Consider the following 18,796-nt stretch of genomic DNA (forward strand, 5'->3'; position numbering starts at 1 on the left):
AATCTGATTGATGCAGCCATGAGCTGGCTGGAGAGTTTCAATGTCTCCTATTTTGGCATCAAGGTTGCATGAGGAAAAAAAATCACTTGGGTCCTATTTGAGATTTCTGATGAGGCCAATGCTACAGTGCTTAGAGTTGTAGGAATACCAATGTGTAAACTGACCAGTCAAGGGAGGTTTGCAGTAGATATAGTAAAGAACAAATTTGTGGACATTTTAACTGACATGTCAAGGAAAGATGCTCCATTTCAAACTTTGAAGCTGCCCCTTTTGGATCTGTAAACTGCCCAGTTTACCTCAAAACACCCTGACAAGAGATGAAGTTAGCCGTTTCTCACTGCTACCATTCAGTAGCAACAAGTGATATTTTCCATCAATAGAAGGCTGCTGTCAAACCAAAAGAGACATCCTGCCACAAATGAGCGATGTAGTATGTGAAAAGTTGAAATGAGATTAGCCATTTCTTGCTGCTACATGCGTCATATTTTTCACCAACAGGATGCTGTTATCAAACCAAAAAGATATCCTGACTCTTACACAAATGAGTATTGTGGTATGTGAGCTTGATAGGATGGTAAAGATAAATTTTTATCTCCCTAAGCCTGCACAAGAAAGGGCATTACACAGACCAGGAAAGGCTCAGATTTATTTTCTAAGATATCCTCAACATCAGTGAAAGAGGGGGAAGAAAAGCAAAGGCTCTTACTCAGATATCCTGCTGTATATGTGTACATGGGGATATCAGCAGCAATCTCCAAAATACCATACACAGCACTTATTTTAATTCATACACAAGAATCACTTGCTCAAGAAACTAAATGGTGACCAGCTGCAAACCAATAAGGAATACATTCAACCCTTTCCTACTCCACAGAAGTATGATAATCTGAGGTTTAAATCCACTGTTCCTGAAAGACCTTGCTTTTATACAAATTAAACTGACATTTGGGGTTGAATGTACGATGGATCTGAAACAATTTTAGACAGGTCTTAGAAAGTATTCTGATTATACCAAGACTTCAATTAAACTACAAAGAGCTGAATGGACTCAAAACGTTAAATACTTGCTCTCCCTACAGATGCTGCCAGACCTGAGTTTTCCCAAATTCTATGTTCTTGTTCCAGCATCCCTTGTCTTCTGTTTATTTCAGTTATAGATCAGTTCCTTAAAAATTTAAAATCACCCCAAAAACAACCAGCAGAATAACTTAAGCTTACATCTTGACCAGCACTCATTTCACTGCTCTAGACATTTGCAGTGACACCAACTATTACAGTTAATATATTTAATCTATTAAAAATGTATTCTCTCACCAGTCAATCTGAGGGGAGTAAGATCAATGGAGATGTCATGTTGTCCACTTGTGAGCTTGCAGTTATGGCTTTCTAGGTAATCTCTGGGGCAGGCATATTCAGTAACCCATTCAATTTCATAGCGACAGTTAGTACTGGCAATGAGCTTGGGTTCTGTGCCCTATTAAAACAAAAGCACATTTTCAATTGTACACCATGATAAAATCAGAAATACAAATTCTACAAGAGTTCATAATGTTTAAAAAGTTTTCATGGGCATTAACTTCAAACCAATTTTAATATTAGTTCTAATAAAAAGGTTAAACAGACGTCATTTACCCAATTCAATGTAATGGAACATAGACCTTAAATTTTCTCATTCGGAAATACAACAAACCTTAGTAATGAATATTAAGGACTCTAACAATTCAAATCTAAGTGAAGAAATTGTCTCGCCCACTGCAATCCAGAACAGAAAGTTTAGCGATCACAAGAATATTCACCGTGAAAGGGATTCTGAAGAGGAAATAGAAGTGGCTGGATTATGGAGGCAGCATTGCACCATAACATCAGTCCTGAAACTAAGAATTTCGGCTTCATCTTTTGGCGAAGTATTGAACTGGCATTTGCAATTTAACCAAATGTTCACTTCTTCCTCCACAACGTCAGGAGGTAACACCACAGTGTTGTGTTTTTTTAAAATGAAGACTTCACATTTCAAATTTAGATTTGTACAAAATACACTTTTTAATACAGGATTTAATAACTGCACATTGTCTATATAACTTCCTGATTTAAAAACATTTAAACAGTGGTTATGTTCTGTAAAAACACCACTGAAAGCACATGAATTAAACTAAAACAAATTTAAATTTAGAGGAGCGAGAGATCAGGTAACAGGAAATTTAGGCCTCAGGTTGAGGTAATAGAAAAAAAGAGTAACAATTGGGGTTAAGATAAACCAGGTAGGACAGGAAAAGAAAAGAGTAACAAAAGTAGTGAATTAGCTCACAAGCCCTAAAAAGAAGGCTCTTTATATGAATGCATGAAGCATTCATTAGTTGAAGTAGTAGCACAAAAAGCAATACGTTTGATCTAATCACTATTAAAAAGGCAAAGGACAGGATTTTGGCTCTGATATAGGACTGAGAATATAAGTGGGTTGGCAGGTAATTCCACTTCACTAGCCAGAGAATGCTGTTACCACCCGAGTCATTTTGCTGCAGGTCAGAGTGAAGCCAGAATTGCTAATCACCCACAAGTAGCAGGTTGCTTGAACGAAGCCAATGATCACAGGCTGACTGGAACTTTCTACGCAGCCAGTGCCTTTTCCTACGTTAACTCAAAGTAAAAAATTCTCTGGGGAAAAAATTGAGATAATACAATTGAATTTTACATCCAGAGTGAGAGCAGCATATACCAGTCCAAAATAATCTTAAACTGAAACATATGAGGGGAGACTTGGCTACAATTGACTGGGTAAATAGACTAAAAGAAAATGGTGGTAAATAAACAGTGTAAAACATTTCAAGATTGATTCAAAATGATGAAAAAACATCACATTAACTTGCAAAGAAATCCACCCATGGTTTACCAGGGAAGTCAATGATCGTGGGAGATCAAAATTGGCTTTTAATGTTGCAAGTTAAGTCTGGGAATTTAAAAGACAGCAAGGTATGACCAAAGAGGGAAAAAGAGAATGAGTAAATTATCCAGGAATGTAAATGCAGATTGTAAGAGCTATAAGGAACGCATCCAAAGTAAAAATCTAATTCCAAATTACATGCCAGAAATACAGAACAACAAAAAGGGGCTTCTTATAAAAAAATGTGGAATTTAAATTAATACCAGAGAAAAAGGTATTGGAGAAACCAAAAGGCAACAAATCCCTGTACCTGTCTGCGTAAGCCAGTTAGCTCTAGAGACAGCACATGTACTGGTTAACATTCCAAAACCTAGAATGGTCCCAGCAGTTTGGAAGTTAACATTAGGGCACTATTACTATTCAAGGAAAAAAGTGAAACAGGCCAATTCACCTGAGTCATAAAAACTGGAATCTTTTACAACAATTTTAACATGCACCTAGAGAAAGTTGAAGTGTGACCAGACAGAATCAACAGTTTTACAAAAAGAGAAATGTTTGATAAATAAATTTATTATTTTTGAGGATGTAACTGAAAGGGTAGGTAACAGGGAGTCTGTAGATATTTGGATTTCTAAAACACATTTTATAGGGTGCCTCAAAAGGTTAATATGCAAGACAAGTGCTCAGAGTTGGGGGTAATACATTCACATGGATGGAAGATTGGTGAACCAACAAATAGCATATGACAGTGATAAACGGGAGTATCAAGTTGACAGGCTGTAACTAGAGGTGTCGTAAGGATCATTGGAAGGCCCATTACTATTTACAATCTACATTAATCACTCGAATGCATATTCAAGTTCACTAACAAAACAAAGCTGGTAGAAATGCAATTTGTGGGGAGGACACAGGCTGTAAAATGGAATAGAAGAGACTAAATGAATGGGCCACATGGTGGCAGATGGCAATAACATGGGAATCAGTGAGGTGCTTAACTTTTGCAGTAGTAGAAACATAATATTTATTGAAAAACATGAAACTTTCAAATGTTGAAAAGGAATTGGGTATACCTCCAAGGAATAAAGCAAGCAATTAGGAAGGCATGTTGGCCTTTATTACAAGGACAAAGAATAAGAAAGTCTTGCTACAACTGCATAGGACTATGGTAAGATTGCACCTCCAGAGTACTGGGTACAGTTTTGGTCTAGGAAAGGAGTGGTTCCTCAGATGAGGCATTGGTCCATGATAAAAGACTGAGTAAGTTCAGTCTTACAGGCAGAATAATACAAGATTCTGCAAGGGCTTGATGGGATGGATGCCAAGAGACTGTTTCCCCGACAGAATTTGGAACAGTCTCAGGCCAAGATGTTGATCATCTAGGTCAAAGATTATGAGAAACTTCAAAGGATTGTGAATCCTTAGAATCCTCTGCCTTAGAGGGCTGTGGATACTCTATCATAGATTGTATTGAAGGCTGAAATTGATGTTTGATTCCAGGGAATCAGGGATTGCGCGCGTGCGTGGGGGTGGGGTGGGGTGGGGGGGGGGGGGGGGGGGCAGTGGTGTAAGAGCAAGATGGAATTCTAATAAACGACCAAACACATTAAGGCTATATATTCCACTCCAGCTGCTCATATTTCTTAACTTATTTTACTAATTAAATCCAACGTTCTGAAAAACAAGGTCACTAAACTAATTCTGTGAGCCCTTCACAACAATTAGTTTGTGAATCAAATTAAATATCTTATGGAAGGAAGCAGAATTAGGCAGATATGAAATTGTTCTAATAAATTAACAGCACCAATCATAGAATTCCAAAAACTTATCAAGGCAGAAGTGTAAGTGAGAAACCTTAATAGTTGGTAGCTTTTTAAACCATTAGACATTAAGGCACCTAATTAACTGGATGCTGGTAGTTTTAACTTTTAAAACAAGCTTATGAGCTAACAAGAAAGTAGTTCACAGATACAAGGTGCACTAAGAGATTTTAACAAGTGATTATGACTGTAAAACACATGGATATTTTGTAATATAGTTGATTTTAAGACATACTGTTCGCTTTTGCCAAGAGCGATTTGCTGCTCAGCATCACAAAAAGCATTCAGGCAAATCCATGTTCCAGGAGAACACAAACTTTGGGAATACGCAATATCTTTCAGATGGAAAGAACATTTAGAACACAACCATATTTTGTGAACAGGGTATCTGTTCGAGATGGATGCGTGGAGTCGAGTATTGTGTTAATCTGATTAGGCAGTGACCTTTAAAGGAACCCGTGGGAACACTCATTTGAATTTTAGGCTAAACATCTGAGGGAACTACACAACACGGGAAGTGGGATCAGAATTCTGAGGACTAATAAACTGCCATCATGCCAGAGTGTAAAATTCAATTGGCTAAGGAGTATGGCAGGTATTATTGTATACTGAAGATGTTTGATTTAAAACTAATCAAAGGCAGGAGTAATTGATTTTAAAAAATCCATAATTGATCGGTTTCATCGGAGAGGTCTTCCTGCTCCATCTCAGGAGCTGCCCTGACCCTTTGATGGTCTTTTGGCAGCTGCTGGTTGAAATAAAGTTACGTCTTTAAACTGAGACACTGGCAGTACCAGCAACCTTGGAAGCCCCACCATTAACAAAATTGTGCTTTTCCTCCATCATCCTCATCTGCTCTTAAAAGACCGGCTTTCATTTTAAATGAAATGTTTTCAGCCCATCTACAAACCTCTCTCCTTCCAGAAGGGCAAATTAAGGTAATGGTGACTGCAGGTCTATGATCCCCACAAAATGCTGGTGACTTCTCATCTCCAGAATATTCTTTGGCATAGTGAAGTACTAACCTGAAACAAATTGAAGGATACGTTAAAAATCTCATTGAAGCTGTTTGCACTATTGCACAGGCTGATATTGTAAACAGTTTTAGGAAGCAGGGCTATTGATGTGAAGAGGCAGGCAATTATTGGAGAAAAACCAAGTCTGTAAATACTGTTTTGGACACCAACTCTCCAATGTCATAGTTACAAAAGCATTATGATTTTTACAGTCAGCACTACAAGGGTATTTCGATACTGGTTACATCAACCTGTATAATCCAGTCTCAGCACCCAGATCCTACATACAAACCTTTGACAAGAGCCACTGGATGCCCAGAAGTGGGTGATTTGGGACTCAAAGTGCTGACACCAAGTTTAACACCTCTTCAACTGTCCCAGCTGAGATCCAGTAAGTAGTGTCACAACACCAGGTTAAAGTCCAACAGGTTTATTTGGTAGCACAAGCTTGTGGAGTGCTGCTCCTTCATCAAGCGAGTGAAGGATTTGTTTCACAAACAGGGCATATATAAGCACAAATTCAACTACAAGATAATGTTTGGAATGCAAGTATTAACAGGTAATCAAGTTTTTTTTAGACAGGTGCAGACAATGCAAGCGGAGAGAGGGTAAGCACAGGTTTAAGAGGTATGAATTCTCAAGCCAGGACAGTTAGTGAGATTTTGCAAGCCCAGGCAAGTCATGGGGGTTACAGATAGTGTGGCATGAACCCAAGATCCTGACTGAGGCCATCTTATGTGAGGAGCTTAGCCATCAGTTTCTGCTTGGCAATTCTGAGTTGTGCCAATGCTGGCAACTCTAGCTGAGATCAGCTAACAGCAGTCTTGACATTTTGTTTGACGAGCCCCAATGCTTACTGGATATACTTGCATAAAAAAATTAGTGAATTTAAAGTCGTCTATTGAAAAGTTTACCCGAATTCCCAAAAATTACCACCAAGATACAGGGGCAACATGGCAGCACAGTGGTTAGCACTGCTGCTTCACAGCTCCAGGGACCTGGGTTCAATTCCCAGCTCAGGTCACTGTGTGGAGTTTGCATGTTCTCCTCATGACAGTGTGGATTTCCTCCAAGTGCTCCGGTTTCCTCCCACAGTCCAAAGATGTGCAGGTTAGGTTGACTGGCCATGCTAAAATTGCCCCTTAGTGTCCTAAGGTGCTTAGATTAGAGGGATTAGCGGGTAATATGTAGGGATGAGGGTAGGGCCTGGGTGGGATTGTGGTCAGTGCAGGCTTAATGGGCCAAAGGGCCTCTTTCTGCATTGCAGGGTTCTATGATTCTATGAGAAGTGGGTGAAAATAAAGTTGCCGAAAGCCTTACGCTGCAAATTATGGCTGCTTGGATGTTCTACAATGTAGCAATAGTAGAAGAGCTTACCAAGAGAGTGCAAGGTGAGAGGGTATTAAAATGTTTGTGTGAAAGAGAGAAATATCAAAAAATGGGCAGAGAACAGCAGCTAAAAAAAGGCAAAGAAAAAATTAAGAGGTAACTGTCAAGATTTTATTTGTCATGGTTCCTGGCCTATGCTAATTGAGGAATTGTAATTACCTCTATTACAAAATTAAAAATAACTTGCAAACTAAAAATATTCGACAAAGCTGATTGCATTTCTAGAAACTTGAGAACGTGTTGGGTGGCATGCCCAATAGACAAATGTAAAATGCAGAGAATTCTGTCCTAAATTAAGTTCATAAGCACTACAAGTGAAAGTTAAGCAAAAATAGCCATCACGTTGAATCAAAAAAAAGTTTACTTCAGAGCAGTGCTGGACAGACTGGATTCAATGGGAAAAATAGAGTGATTGGCTAGGAACTGCCAGTACATAAGCCCACACAAAGCCCCTGGGGAAAGGCACCACCACTAGTGTTTGGCAGTGACCACATAACTCTAACACATTTACACTTTTCACCATAAACTATGCAGTAATCCAGTTCATTATCCTGCACATCAAGATCCATTAGTCAAACTACAAGGATTGCTGATGACAAGCTGGTACACCCCCTTGCTTGAGGAATCAACTGCTAGTTAACAGCTGGATAACCAACAGCTGCAAGATGCAGTATTATTAACATTTTAGTGGAATGGTGGAATACATTGTCAATCGATTGTGCATGGAAAATTAGTTTAGAACTGTTTGCAATCTATACCCAATTAGGCAGTCTTCACAACCGGACTGGATCAGAGATAACGAAACGGCTGAAAGTTGATTCCAAATTTTGCAGGCTTCTCACAATCACCCCTGCCTTCTGCATGTCAACAGTGCACACAAAAGCCTGTGTGCCTGAATGTACTCAGATAGATATCTGTGCATTTGCCTTGTCCACTATCCCAATGTCAACTCCATATTTACTTCCATTTCTATCTGCAGATCTATTATGGTAGATTCAGAGAAGGCGATGTTTACCATCTAAAAATAAGACAAGGTCAAGACTAATGGAAGATAAGGCTATAAATACAGTGAATACAGTTTGTGATAATTGATCCAAAAGATAAAGTGCAGCTTAGATGACAAAAGTTGCAAAACAACTACCTGCCCAAAATTATAAAGATTCTAAATGGGCTAACAAACGTAATCTGGTGCTATTTATTAGTTGAACATTAGTTAATGCTGCAATTTTCAATTATATGTAGTCTCAGGTGGCTCACTATAAAAACTACTAATCACAATTAAGGCTACAATGGAACTTTCACACAATGATTTCAATGTCATCATTGTTCTAATTTTAAAATATATTTTGGTAAGTGTATGCAGACAAAGACAGCACTTGGAATTCTAAAGATATACTCCATACCTGTCTTTACCAACTAGTTTCAAAGCATCTTTTGGTTGACCAACATCAAATGCAGTGGAGCCTTTCAATAAGCAGGCACTGCTGCCAGATATACACGCCGAGGTCTTGCCTGAAGGAGCTGGCAATTAAACAGACAAGAGGATATGATTAATATTAGAACTGAAAACTCTCGGTACTACATAACCTTACTTCAAAGTTCAAGCACAGAAATGGGCCATTTGGCTCAATGGCACCACACCAATACAAAGCAAAATACTACCGAAAGGGAAGTCTAACATAACTTCTAAGTTTAGCCCAAACTTACCTGCTTTTCAATTCTATTCCTCCATAAATAAACCAATCTTCTGTTTATCTTTTTAAAATCACTTTATTAACCTGCATTACTACTTATCTTGGATTTGTCTCTCTGTACCCCCAAACCCGCTGTTTCTCTTCCCTGTTTGAATAAATATACCTTCCTTAACCTCAATAAATGCAGATGTAATAACAATGAAATTATTGTTCTGGCTTTAAGTTTGATTAGTTTATCAATTATCCCCCTCCTACCACCTTAAATGATTTCACATTCTCTTTTTAATTCATGAGGTGCTTTGTGGTTTAGCGCAACTGCAAATTGGTGACAAAGTAGAGGGGTACAAAGTTCATAAACTCAATGCATGCCAAAGAAATTCATCAACTGAAAAGAAAAGTTAACTGACCTATATCTCTACAAATGTTGATATACAAATCATCCACGTCAGGCGAATCGACCAAATAGCCTCCTGACATCTTTATCAGAGGATTTAAATCACGTTTCTTTCCATCTTCATCAAAGATGTAACATGGAACCTTAAAAATGTTAATTGACAATTAATAAATGTTTTTACTGATTAAGTAAGAATCATTTCTTATTTAATGAGAATATTGGGGGAATATTTAGCAAATGAGACAATTAAGACCAATGAACAAATATAAATGTTAAAAACTAATGACTGCTGATATGACAAATGCACATTATAGACATAATGTAAGACATAACAAATGTGTGAATTCACATTTGCTTGGAGTAGAAACAAGTACACATTAGAGAAAAGATGAATCCACAATTTCTATCCAAGTCAAACACTGAGGTTATCATGCTCAGTTCTTAAATCCCTCTAGGCTTGTACTCGTTAGAGTTTAGAAGAATGAGGGGAGATCTCATTGAGACGTATATGATGATGAATGGGATGGATAGGATAAAGGTGGAGAGACTCTTCCCGCTCAGAAAGGATAGTAGGACTAGGGGGCACAGCCTCAAGATAAAGGGGGGGGGGGGGTGGTTCAGAACGGAGTTGAGGAGGAACTTCTTCACTCAAAGGGTGGTGAATCTCTGGAATTCTCTGCCTGTTGAAGTGGTGGAGGCTACCTCGCTAAATATTTTTAAGACGCGTGTTGATGGGTTTTTGATAAGCGAGGGGATTAAGGGTTATGGGGAGAGGGCGGGAATGTGGAACTGAGCCACAACAGATCAGCCATGATCTTACTGAATGGCGGGGCAGGCTCGAAGGGCTAGATGGCCTACTCCTGCTCCTATTTCCTATGTTCTTTATGTAAATACAGAGATGCTCCTGCTTGTGAAATAGTCAGTCATATCCAGGATGTCCAATTCTTCAACTGAAAGGCACGTGGCCAGTAAATTTCTGAATGGGCTGAAGCAGAATGAGACAGGGCACAGTAATAGGGTATTATGTCAAAAACTCAAGACAGATCAAGTGATACAAAAGCCAAACAACTCAGATACTGGAAATCCAAAACCACAAAATACTGTAAATTCTCATCAAATCAGGCAGCATTTTCAGGTCAGTGACCTATCATCAGAACTGGGAAAAGTTAGGAATCTAAGTAAGTTGAAGGGATGGAGGTGATGTGAAAAAATTAAAAAGGAAAGGTCTGTGGTCAGGCAAGAATCAGGAAGATTCAGAGTCCAGACAGTGCAGGCGACCATTTGGCCCACTGGGTCTTCACCGACTCCAACAGAGCATCCCATCCAGACCCTATCCCCGTATCTCCACTTACTTGCACCCCTAATTCCCCTAATCCATGCACCTTGGGATACTAAGTGTAATTTAGCCATAATTAAATGGCAGATGACTGTGCAAGGCAAAAGAAAGCAGTACCCAGACCACACTTCCCCCCTCACTCTACTAACTGTAAAATCACTATCACATTTCAATGGTGTAATCTTCCGATATGGTATTCCTTCTTCGTAAATCAAGGATTCCCCTCCAACATGATTGCCAGGGCCCTCCATCATGTCTGTTCCATTTTACATACTTCTATTCCAAACCATTCGCTCTCCTACCCAGAGCATGGTTCTCCTTGCCCTTACCTGCCACCCACCAGTCTCCACATACAATGGAACAAATTGAACCTTCAGTGTAATGCCACAAAACAAATCTTTCCTTTCCCACCCTCCTCAGCATTCTGCAGGGCAGTTCCCACAATACTCCAGCCCACTCTTCAGTTATCTCCAATAACCTCACCTTTTCCCATGTCCCAGTTCTATGCAGACAAAAGATCCAACACCTGCTGTTTTACCATATATTCTCTTGTTGTCCAACAGCCAAAATGTGTCTTGTTAAAGCAGGAATGTAGATTTATGTCTCAGCTTATTACACTGTTTTTGTGCACACAAAGCAGTCTCCTCTACATTGGAGTATCCAAACACAGACTGAGCAACTACACTGCAGAACAGCTCCATTCAGTCCACAAGGTGATCCTCATTTCCTAGTCACCCAATGACTTCCTTTTCTAACATGCTTCCACATTCGACGTTCTGTCCTTGGCCTCCTATGGCGTTACAAAATTGTTCAAAACACAAGCTGAGGAACAACACCTCATCTCTCAACTAAATATTTTATAGCCTTCCGGACCACTGAGCTCAGGAATTTTACATCATTTTTTATTTGCTGGATGCCTACCTTGTCTGGTTTATCTCCCTTTGCTTTTAAAGCCATAGACTCTCTACAGTGCAGAAGGAAGCCATTCAGCCCATCGAGTCTGCAACAACTTTTCAAAGAAGCATCTTACCCAGGCCTACCCCACCCACACCCCAATCCCATAACACAAGCTGGATACTCCATTTCATGAAAGTGATTCAGACTTCAACTCAGAACATTCTACCCAGAACCAAAACCATGTGATTAGTGTGAATTAATAGGTCAACATGCTTGCCAAAAATTCATGTATAGAGTACATTATTGAAAATAATATTTAATCCCTTTAGCAGCTCAAGTCGCTTTAATGGGGTTATATAAATGCATCATTCATTTTGTCTCAGCAGCTAATCAGAAAAGGGGATATATTAGAGTGCAGTAGAGGAAGGCAACTATGGAATTCAGTGCCATCAAGTATAATTCCTCATTCAGCCAATTTAAAGAGCTTAGAACGTTCTTTGTTTGCTTTTTCTTAATCTCTCCCTTCTCAATCTAAAATAGATAACACCTCAGCTATAGAACATATTTATTCATGTCACAAGTAGACTTATATTCACAATGCAATCAAGTTACTGTGAAAATCCCCTACTCATCACACTTCGGCACCTGTTCAGATACACTGAGGGAGAATTTAGTTAACCAGCACATCTCTCGGACTCTGGGAGGAAACTCATGCAGACACAAGGAGAATGTGCAGACTCCACACAGACCGTGACCCAAGCCTGGAAACGAACCCAGGATGTGAGCTGTGAGCTAACAGTGCTAATTACTATGCCACCCCTGGAAGATATATAGTAAGCAACAGTTTTTTTTTATAAGTACCTACAGGTATATTGTTCCCTTTGAAAGACATTCATGCCTCTACCAAATGGCATATGCCTGAAGTGTAAGGAATCACCAAAAAACTAATCCTCACACCCAAAAGCTAGCTTTCAGCCAATCCCACTTTCATGCTCAAATTCATCACAGTTTGAACTTAGTGCTATTTTGAATATTTCCGAGCTAACAAAATGGAATAGGAATACATTTTATGCCATTTCATGTACTTAATACCACTTATACAAACATTTTAAGAAGTGTTTTGCACAATAATGAGCATCATCCTCTCTCCTGCCAGTTATTTTCTTCAATAATTGTAGCCATCTTGAGGATTAAAAGTCAGATGGGCGGTAAAAATTTGAAATTAACCAATGCAGGGCATTTGCATTTACCTCTTTTTTCGGGTTGAAGGTGCTCTTCTTGCAAGCTACAAAAGTCTTCCATTCGAAATAATGCACACATTCAGAAGTCACCACAAATTCAGGGCTACCCTGATCAAACAATTAAAATGAGTTAAGATCACAATTAATTCCAAAGGGAGAATGATGTTGAATAACAAAGGTGCTTTTCAGTAGCAGTTTGACATACAAATCGTTAACAAAAGAAAAGTTAAACAAATTGGTTTAATACCAGCAAATGGGCAACAGCAGAAACCTTCCAAATGTGCAACAGCTCTGATGAAGTGAAGTGTTCTCTCTAAATGCCTCTTCAACTCAAAAAAACCTGACTGCTAACCAAGCTTTCAAGCTCCCTCATGGGAGCATGACGTTTCCCTCAATAATTTCAAGTTATTTATAGTTATCATCTGTCCTCTTTGTAAAACTTCCAGACATTTTCTTGTTAAAAGATAACATAAAAAACTTAGAGATCAAATTATTTGCTTCAGGAAATGGCAGTCTTACAGTCAAGGCAGGCATTGTGATTTCTATTCATTTCTCAGAAATATCTCAATACTGGAGAAGCACATTTCCCATTTTAAAATTTTCTAAACAGTCTAAAGCCTGCAAATGTCAGTTCAGACCAAACACTCCCTATTGAATAAACATTTTTCCATCTTCTCCACTCAAACCATTCTAATGGCCTCTACATGAGGTTAGTTAGTAGTTTCATTCCCATTCCAGGCAGTTTTATGCTGTGGACTCCCATCCAGTCAGAATTGGGTCAAGACTGCAAAAACAATTCCAGTATAACTACAAAAGCAAAAATACTGTGGATGATGGGACTTTGAAATAAAACAAAACTGGGAATGTAAGGTCACAGGCCTGAAAAGGTTGGACAGAACCTTCTGGTCTTGCTGATGAGTTTGGAGGCAGAAAAGGCATTAGGCAGCATGGTGCATATCACAATACCAACTTCCCATCTTTGCCAGAATTCAGATTTGGGCAGGAAGGCCCATGGTCAACCTTCCTGCCCTGCTGGCCTCAATCTGCCACCATTGGTATAATTCTAGCTGCAGGCAGCCTTGTCACCATGCAGCTCACATTGCAAGCTCAAGCTATGCAGCCAAACTGTGATTTCCATGGGGGTGGAGTACTCAGTGCCTGATCAAGGGATTAGACATCAGGGTGGGATGGGTCAGCACGAGCACGAGAGCGAGAGTGACATGCCTTTATCTGCTGACCCAACCCCTCTCCTCGACCTCACTTCACAAACATGCACCTGCGACCATACTATTTAGCTGTGGCCTGGGTCACTCCACAGTCCTGGGATTCCAGTAGGTTTTTTTTGTGCAGCAGGCCACCACCTATTAGGTGAGACGTTGGTCTGTAGCATCTGATTTCAGGGAGAGATCTGTTGGTGGCCTCATCACTGCACGATTGGCTTTTGGTTTGGCAGGCATTCCCAAAAAGGAGGTCTCCAGCTGTCATTCACGACCCTGACACCTCAATAAGTTTCCATGAACTCCACTTGTGTCTCTCTCCCCAGATTCTGCTAGACCCAAGTACCTCAGCATTTTCTGATTTTATTTTATATTAAAAGCAATTTCAATTTGGGCAACTACATCCAAGTGACATTCAACCTGTCTTGGCTAAAGATACTGTGCAATCTCTTTCAATTATTAAAAAATGTTTTACACTTAAATTGGAAACAAAGGCAATGAAAAAGTAATATTGTATGGAAGTTTATTCCAAAACTTTGTTATTCATTAGATGAAATTAGCCTCAGTACATGCAACTCAAATTTCTACTTCAGTCCAGTAAAAAATCATTGCATCTTCATGGTTCCTTAAGTGAATTTTGACTAAAATACATAAACTGGTCCTTATACCACAGATCAAATTTTGGAAACAAGAACATAGCTTAAGCTTCACTCATCTGAAGCTCCCCCTCATGGGCAGCACATGCTCTAAAATGTCTGTCAGAACTGCATAAAACCTGTGTGAATCCTGCTTTGGTTTTGCTTCAAAAGATGCATCTTTTATTTAAATCTATGTCAGTTCAACATCTTCACATACCATTTGGTTCAACAGCTTCTAATCTTCATCTGAAATAAAGCATGTGGGAGGGGCAGCAATAAAATGTTTTTGCCATTGTAAAAACTTTGTGTAGAAGTAAAGTCGAACAAATTGCAAACAGCAACTGTGACAAGTTTAATAAAAACATGATACATTGATGCTATCTTTAAAAACAGTAAGAGGTCTCAAGATTTTAAGGTTTTTGGTAGCAAAAGCCACTAGCTTTCGGAGCGCTGCTCCTTCACTCACCTGACAAAGGAGCAGCGCTCCGAAAGCTAGTGGTTTTTGCTACCAAATAAACCTGTTGGACTTTAACCTGGTGTTGTGAGGCCTCGTACTGTGTTTACCCCAGTTCAACTTCAGCATTTCCACGTCTTTAAAAACCACAGGTTACATTCAACATGCTCCAGACTGATAGAGCAGTTATGCAAAGATGACATAGCAAACCACATACTCACCAAAGATTTCCCACATAAGAAATTGATGCTACTTTGGACAGTCTGAACAGAGTTTGGTTCTGTGCACTTCTGGGTAGTGTTGTACTCAAAATGATGCACACCTCTGCTTCTGAGCGCGAAATCACCTATATGAAGCAACAGACATGTTAACCAAATTAATTCAGCCATATGAATGTATAATTTTTTTCTTCAACTTTCATTGATCAAGCATCTTCAGCACTGAAGAATTTGATGACCAAAGATTCACCCAAGGGGCCTCCCTTGTCTTACGTCTCTTCAATTCAGAGCAGGCTGATTTGTACGCACAGTAAGAATGGATAAGGCAGATAACCTTAGGGTAGAAGCATGTAAGAAGGATGATGGAATCTGAAACAAAATCGGAATCCCACAGGTGAGGGGAGAGTTGGAAGTTGCCGGAGGAGCCTTGTTGAGTTGCTGCAATGTGACTTGAGGATGGTCCATGCTGCCAATGAGCCAGTTGTGGAGGGGATGGATAGGTACTAATGAAGTACACTACATTGTCCTGGATGGTTTTGAGCTCATGTTATTGGAATTGCACTCATCCAGTTAGGAAACCATCTGTGTGCAGACCTACCATGGCATTACTTAATGCTCAAAGTGTGGTACTGGGGTTGAGGAGCTAGTACTTTAACCAAGAGAATAATAACCTCCAAAACACTCCCATTACTGTTCTTTTTTCTGCTCCATACCCACCATCCCCACCCCACCTTTAAATACTTCACAATTAACATCTCTCAATGTTAAAGACCAATAAAGGAAAATATACAGTTGCAATTCATTTGAATGACCACCAGCTTAGCTTTTATGGATGTGCAACAGAGAACAATTTAACATAACATTGGATTCCTGAGATTGAGAATCCCCTCTGCCTGCATCATTAGCCATGATGTGGAGATGTCAATATGCACGGTCTTCTTGGAGATCTAACCCCACGACTTGCCTGGGCTTGCAAAATCTCACTATCCTGCCTGCAGACAATACACATCTCTTTAACTTGTGCTTAACCCTCTCTCCACTCACGTTGTCTGTATCTTTAAAATTTGATTACTTGTAAAGACTCGCATTCCAACCATTATCTTGTAAATTGAGTTTGTATCTACACGCGCTGTTTGTGAACAACTCCCATTCATCTGATCGAGGCAGTGCTCCAAAAGCTAGTGGCTTATGCTTCCAAATAAACCTGTTGGACTTGAACCTGGTGTTGAGAGAGTTCTTACTGTGCATCAGTAGTCCAGACCCATTTTCTTCAGCCCTTGAAGCTTTATCATTCCACATAGAAAAGCAAATCATAGCAAAGACAAACTGGGATAAAGGTGTTTTAGGAGAGAAGTGAAGAATGGGAAAAGAATGTGAAAAGGACAAAGGGAAAAACCAAGAGTCAAAAAGGGGAGGGAGAAGACAACGACAAAAAGAGACTCATGTATAACCAACTCAAGAACAGCTTCTTCCCTGCTGCCAGACTTTTGAACGGACCTACCTTGCATTCAGTTGATATTTCTCTGCACGTTAGCTATAACTGTAACACTACATTCTGCACTCATTTCCTTCTCTATGAACGGTATGCCACATCTCTATAGCACGCAAGAAACAATACTTTTCACAGCATGTTAATACATAAGAACATAAGAAATAGGAGCAGGAGTAGGCCATCTAGCCCTTCGAGCCTGCCCCGCCATTCAATAAGATCATGGCTGATCTGTCGTGGCTCAGTTCCACATTCCCGCCCTCTCCCCATAACCCTTAATCCCCTCTCTTATCAAAAACCCATCAACCCGTGTCTTAAAAATATTTAGCGAGGTAGCCTCCACCACTTCAACGGGCAGAGAATTCCAGAAATTCGCCACCCTTTGAGTGAAGAAGTTCCTCCTCAACTCCGTTCTAAATCGCACCCCCCCCCCCCCTTTATCTTGAGGCTGTGCCCCCTAGTCCTACTATCCTTTGAGCGGGAAGAGTCTCTCCACCTCTATCCTATCCATCCCATTCATCACCTTATACGTCTCAATGAGATCTCCCCTCATTCTTCTAAACTCTAACGAGTACAAGCCTAGTTTATTCAGCCTCTCCTCATAGTTCAACCCCCTCAACTCCGGTATCAGCCTAGTAAACCTCCTCTGCACTCCCTCCAAGGCCAAAATATCCTTGTTTGAGTACGGCGCCCAAAACTGCATACAGTACTCCAGCTGCGGCCTCACCAAGGCCCTATACAGCCGCAGCAAGACCTCCCTACTTTTATATTCAATCCCCCTCGCTATGAAGGCCAGCATCCCATTTGCCTTCCTGACCACCTGCTGCACCTGCAAGCTGGGTTTTTGCGACTCATGCACAAGGTCCCTCTGCACCATCGCCTGCTGCAGTTTTTCTCCACGTAAGTAATAATCCTTCCTACCATTATTCCTACCAAAGTGGACCACCTCGCACTTGCCAACATTAAATTCCATTCGCCATTTCCTGGCCCATTCGCCCAGCCTATCTAGATCCTTCTGTAGACTCTCACCACCCTCCGCACAATTTGCCGTTCCACCAATCTTGGTGTCATCAGCAAATTTCGACACCCTACACTCGGTTCCCTCCTCCAGATCATCTATATAAATGGTAAATAGCTGAGGCTCCAGCACCGACCCCTGGGGCACTCCACTAGTCACCATCCGCCAATCTGAATAGCACCCATTGACCCCCACTCTCTGCCTCCTATTTGACAGCCAATCCTCTATCCGCACTAACACCCTACCCCCAACTCCATGTCCCCTGATCTTCTGCAATAACCTGTGAGGTACCTTGTCAAACGCCTTCTGAAAATCAAGAAACACCATATCCACCGGCTCTCTATCCACCGCCCTAGACACATCCTCATAGAACTCCAGTAAATTTGTCAGACACGACTTCCCTTTAATGAAACCGTGCTGCGTCCGCTCTATCAAGCAATTCCTCTCGAGATGCCTCACTATTTCCTCCTTGATGACGGATTCTAACATTTTACCTACAACAGACGTTAAACTAACTGGCCTATAATTCCCTGCCTTTTGCCTGGCACCCTTCTTAAACAACGGTGTAACATTAGCCGCTTTCCAATCTTCCGGCACTTCCCCTGAATCCAGCGACGTCTGGAAAATAACCACCAAGGCATCCACTATCACCTCCGCCATTTCTTTCAGAACCCTCAGATGCATTCCATCCGGTCCTGGCGACTTGTCCACAATCAGCCCCTCCAGTCTGTCGAGCACCGCCTCTCTCGTAACAATAATGTCATTAAGACCCTCCAGTCCTACCACCTTTCCATCTCTAACACCCGGCAAATTATTCATGTCCTCCTCCGTGAAGACAAAAACAAAAGAGTTATTCAGGGCCTCAGCCATATCCCCATCCCCTACCACTAAGTCCCCCTTCTCATCCTGTAAGGGACCAACGTTCACCCTAGCCAGCCTCTTCCTTTTTATATATTTATAAAAATTCTTGCTATCCTTTTTTATATTAAGCGCTAGCCCAGCTTCATAGTTTCTCCTACCCTTCTTTATCAACTTCGTCAATCTTTGTTGACATTTAAACCTCTCCCAATCCTCTTCTCACCCACTACTCTTAGCTACTC

At 40.5% G+C, this 18,796-nt stretch overlaps 1 protein-coding gene across 1 annotated transcript in view; it reads right to left on the reverse strand.

The window, feature by feature from the left end:
* The window catches only part of igf2r (insulin-like growth factor 2 receptor), a 169,983-nt gene that overhangs the window by 114,667 nt on the left and 36,520 nt on the right, over window positions 1–18,796 (reverse strand). The window contains exons 3-8 of the mRNA XM_080200242.1: window positions 15,193–15,317; window positions 12,672–12,770; window positions 9,202–9,331; window positions 8,504–8,621; window positions 5,606–5,720; window positions 1,315–1,474 (exon numbers count right to left, since the gene is read on the reverse strand). Of these exons, the coding sequence (XP_080056368.1) occupies window positions 1,315–1,474; window positions 5,606–5,720; window positions 8,504–8,621; window positions 9,202–9,331; window positions 12,672–12,770; window positions 15,193–15,317 (747 nt within the window). The remainder of the gene's footprint in view (window positions 1–1,314; window positions 1,475–5,605; window positions 5,721–8,503; window positions 8,622–9,201; window positions 9,332–12,671; window positions 12,771–15,192; window positions 15,318–18,796) is intronic.

This window comes from Carcharhinus amblyrhynchos, chromosome 12 (assembly GCF_965287045.1).
Source record: "Carcharhinus amblyrhynchos chromosome 12, sCarAmb.v2.hapA, whole genome shotgun sequence".
NCBI classification, from domain to species: Eukaryota; Metazoa; Chordata; class Chondrichthyes; order Carcharhiniformes; family Carcharhinidae; genus Carcharhinus; species Carcharhinus amblyrhynchos.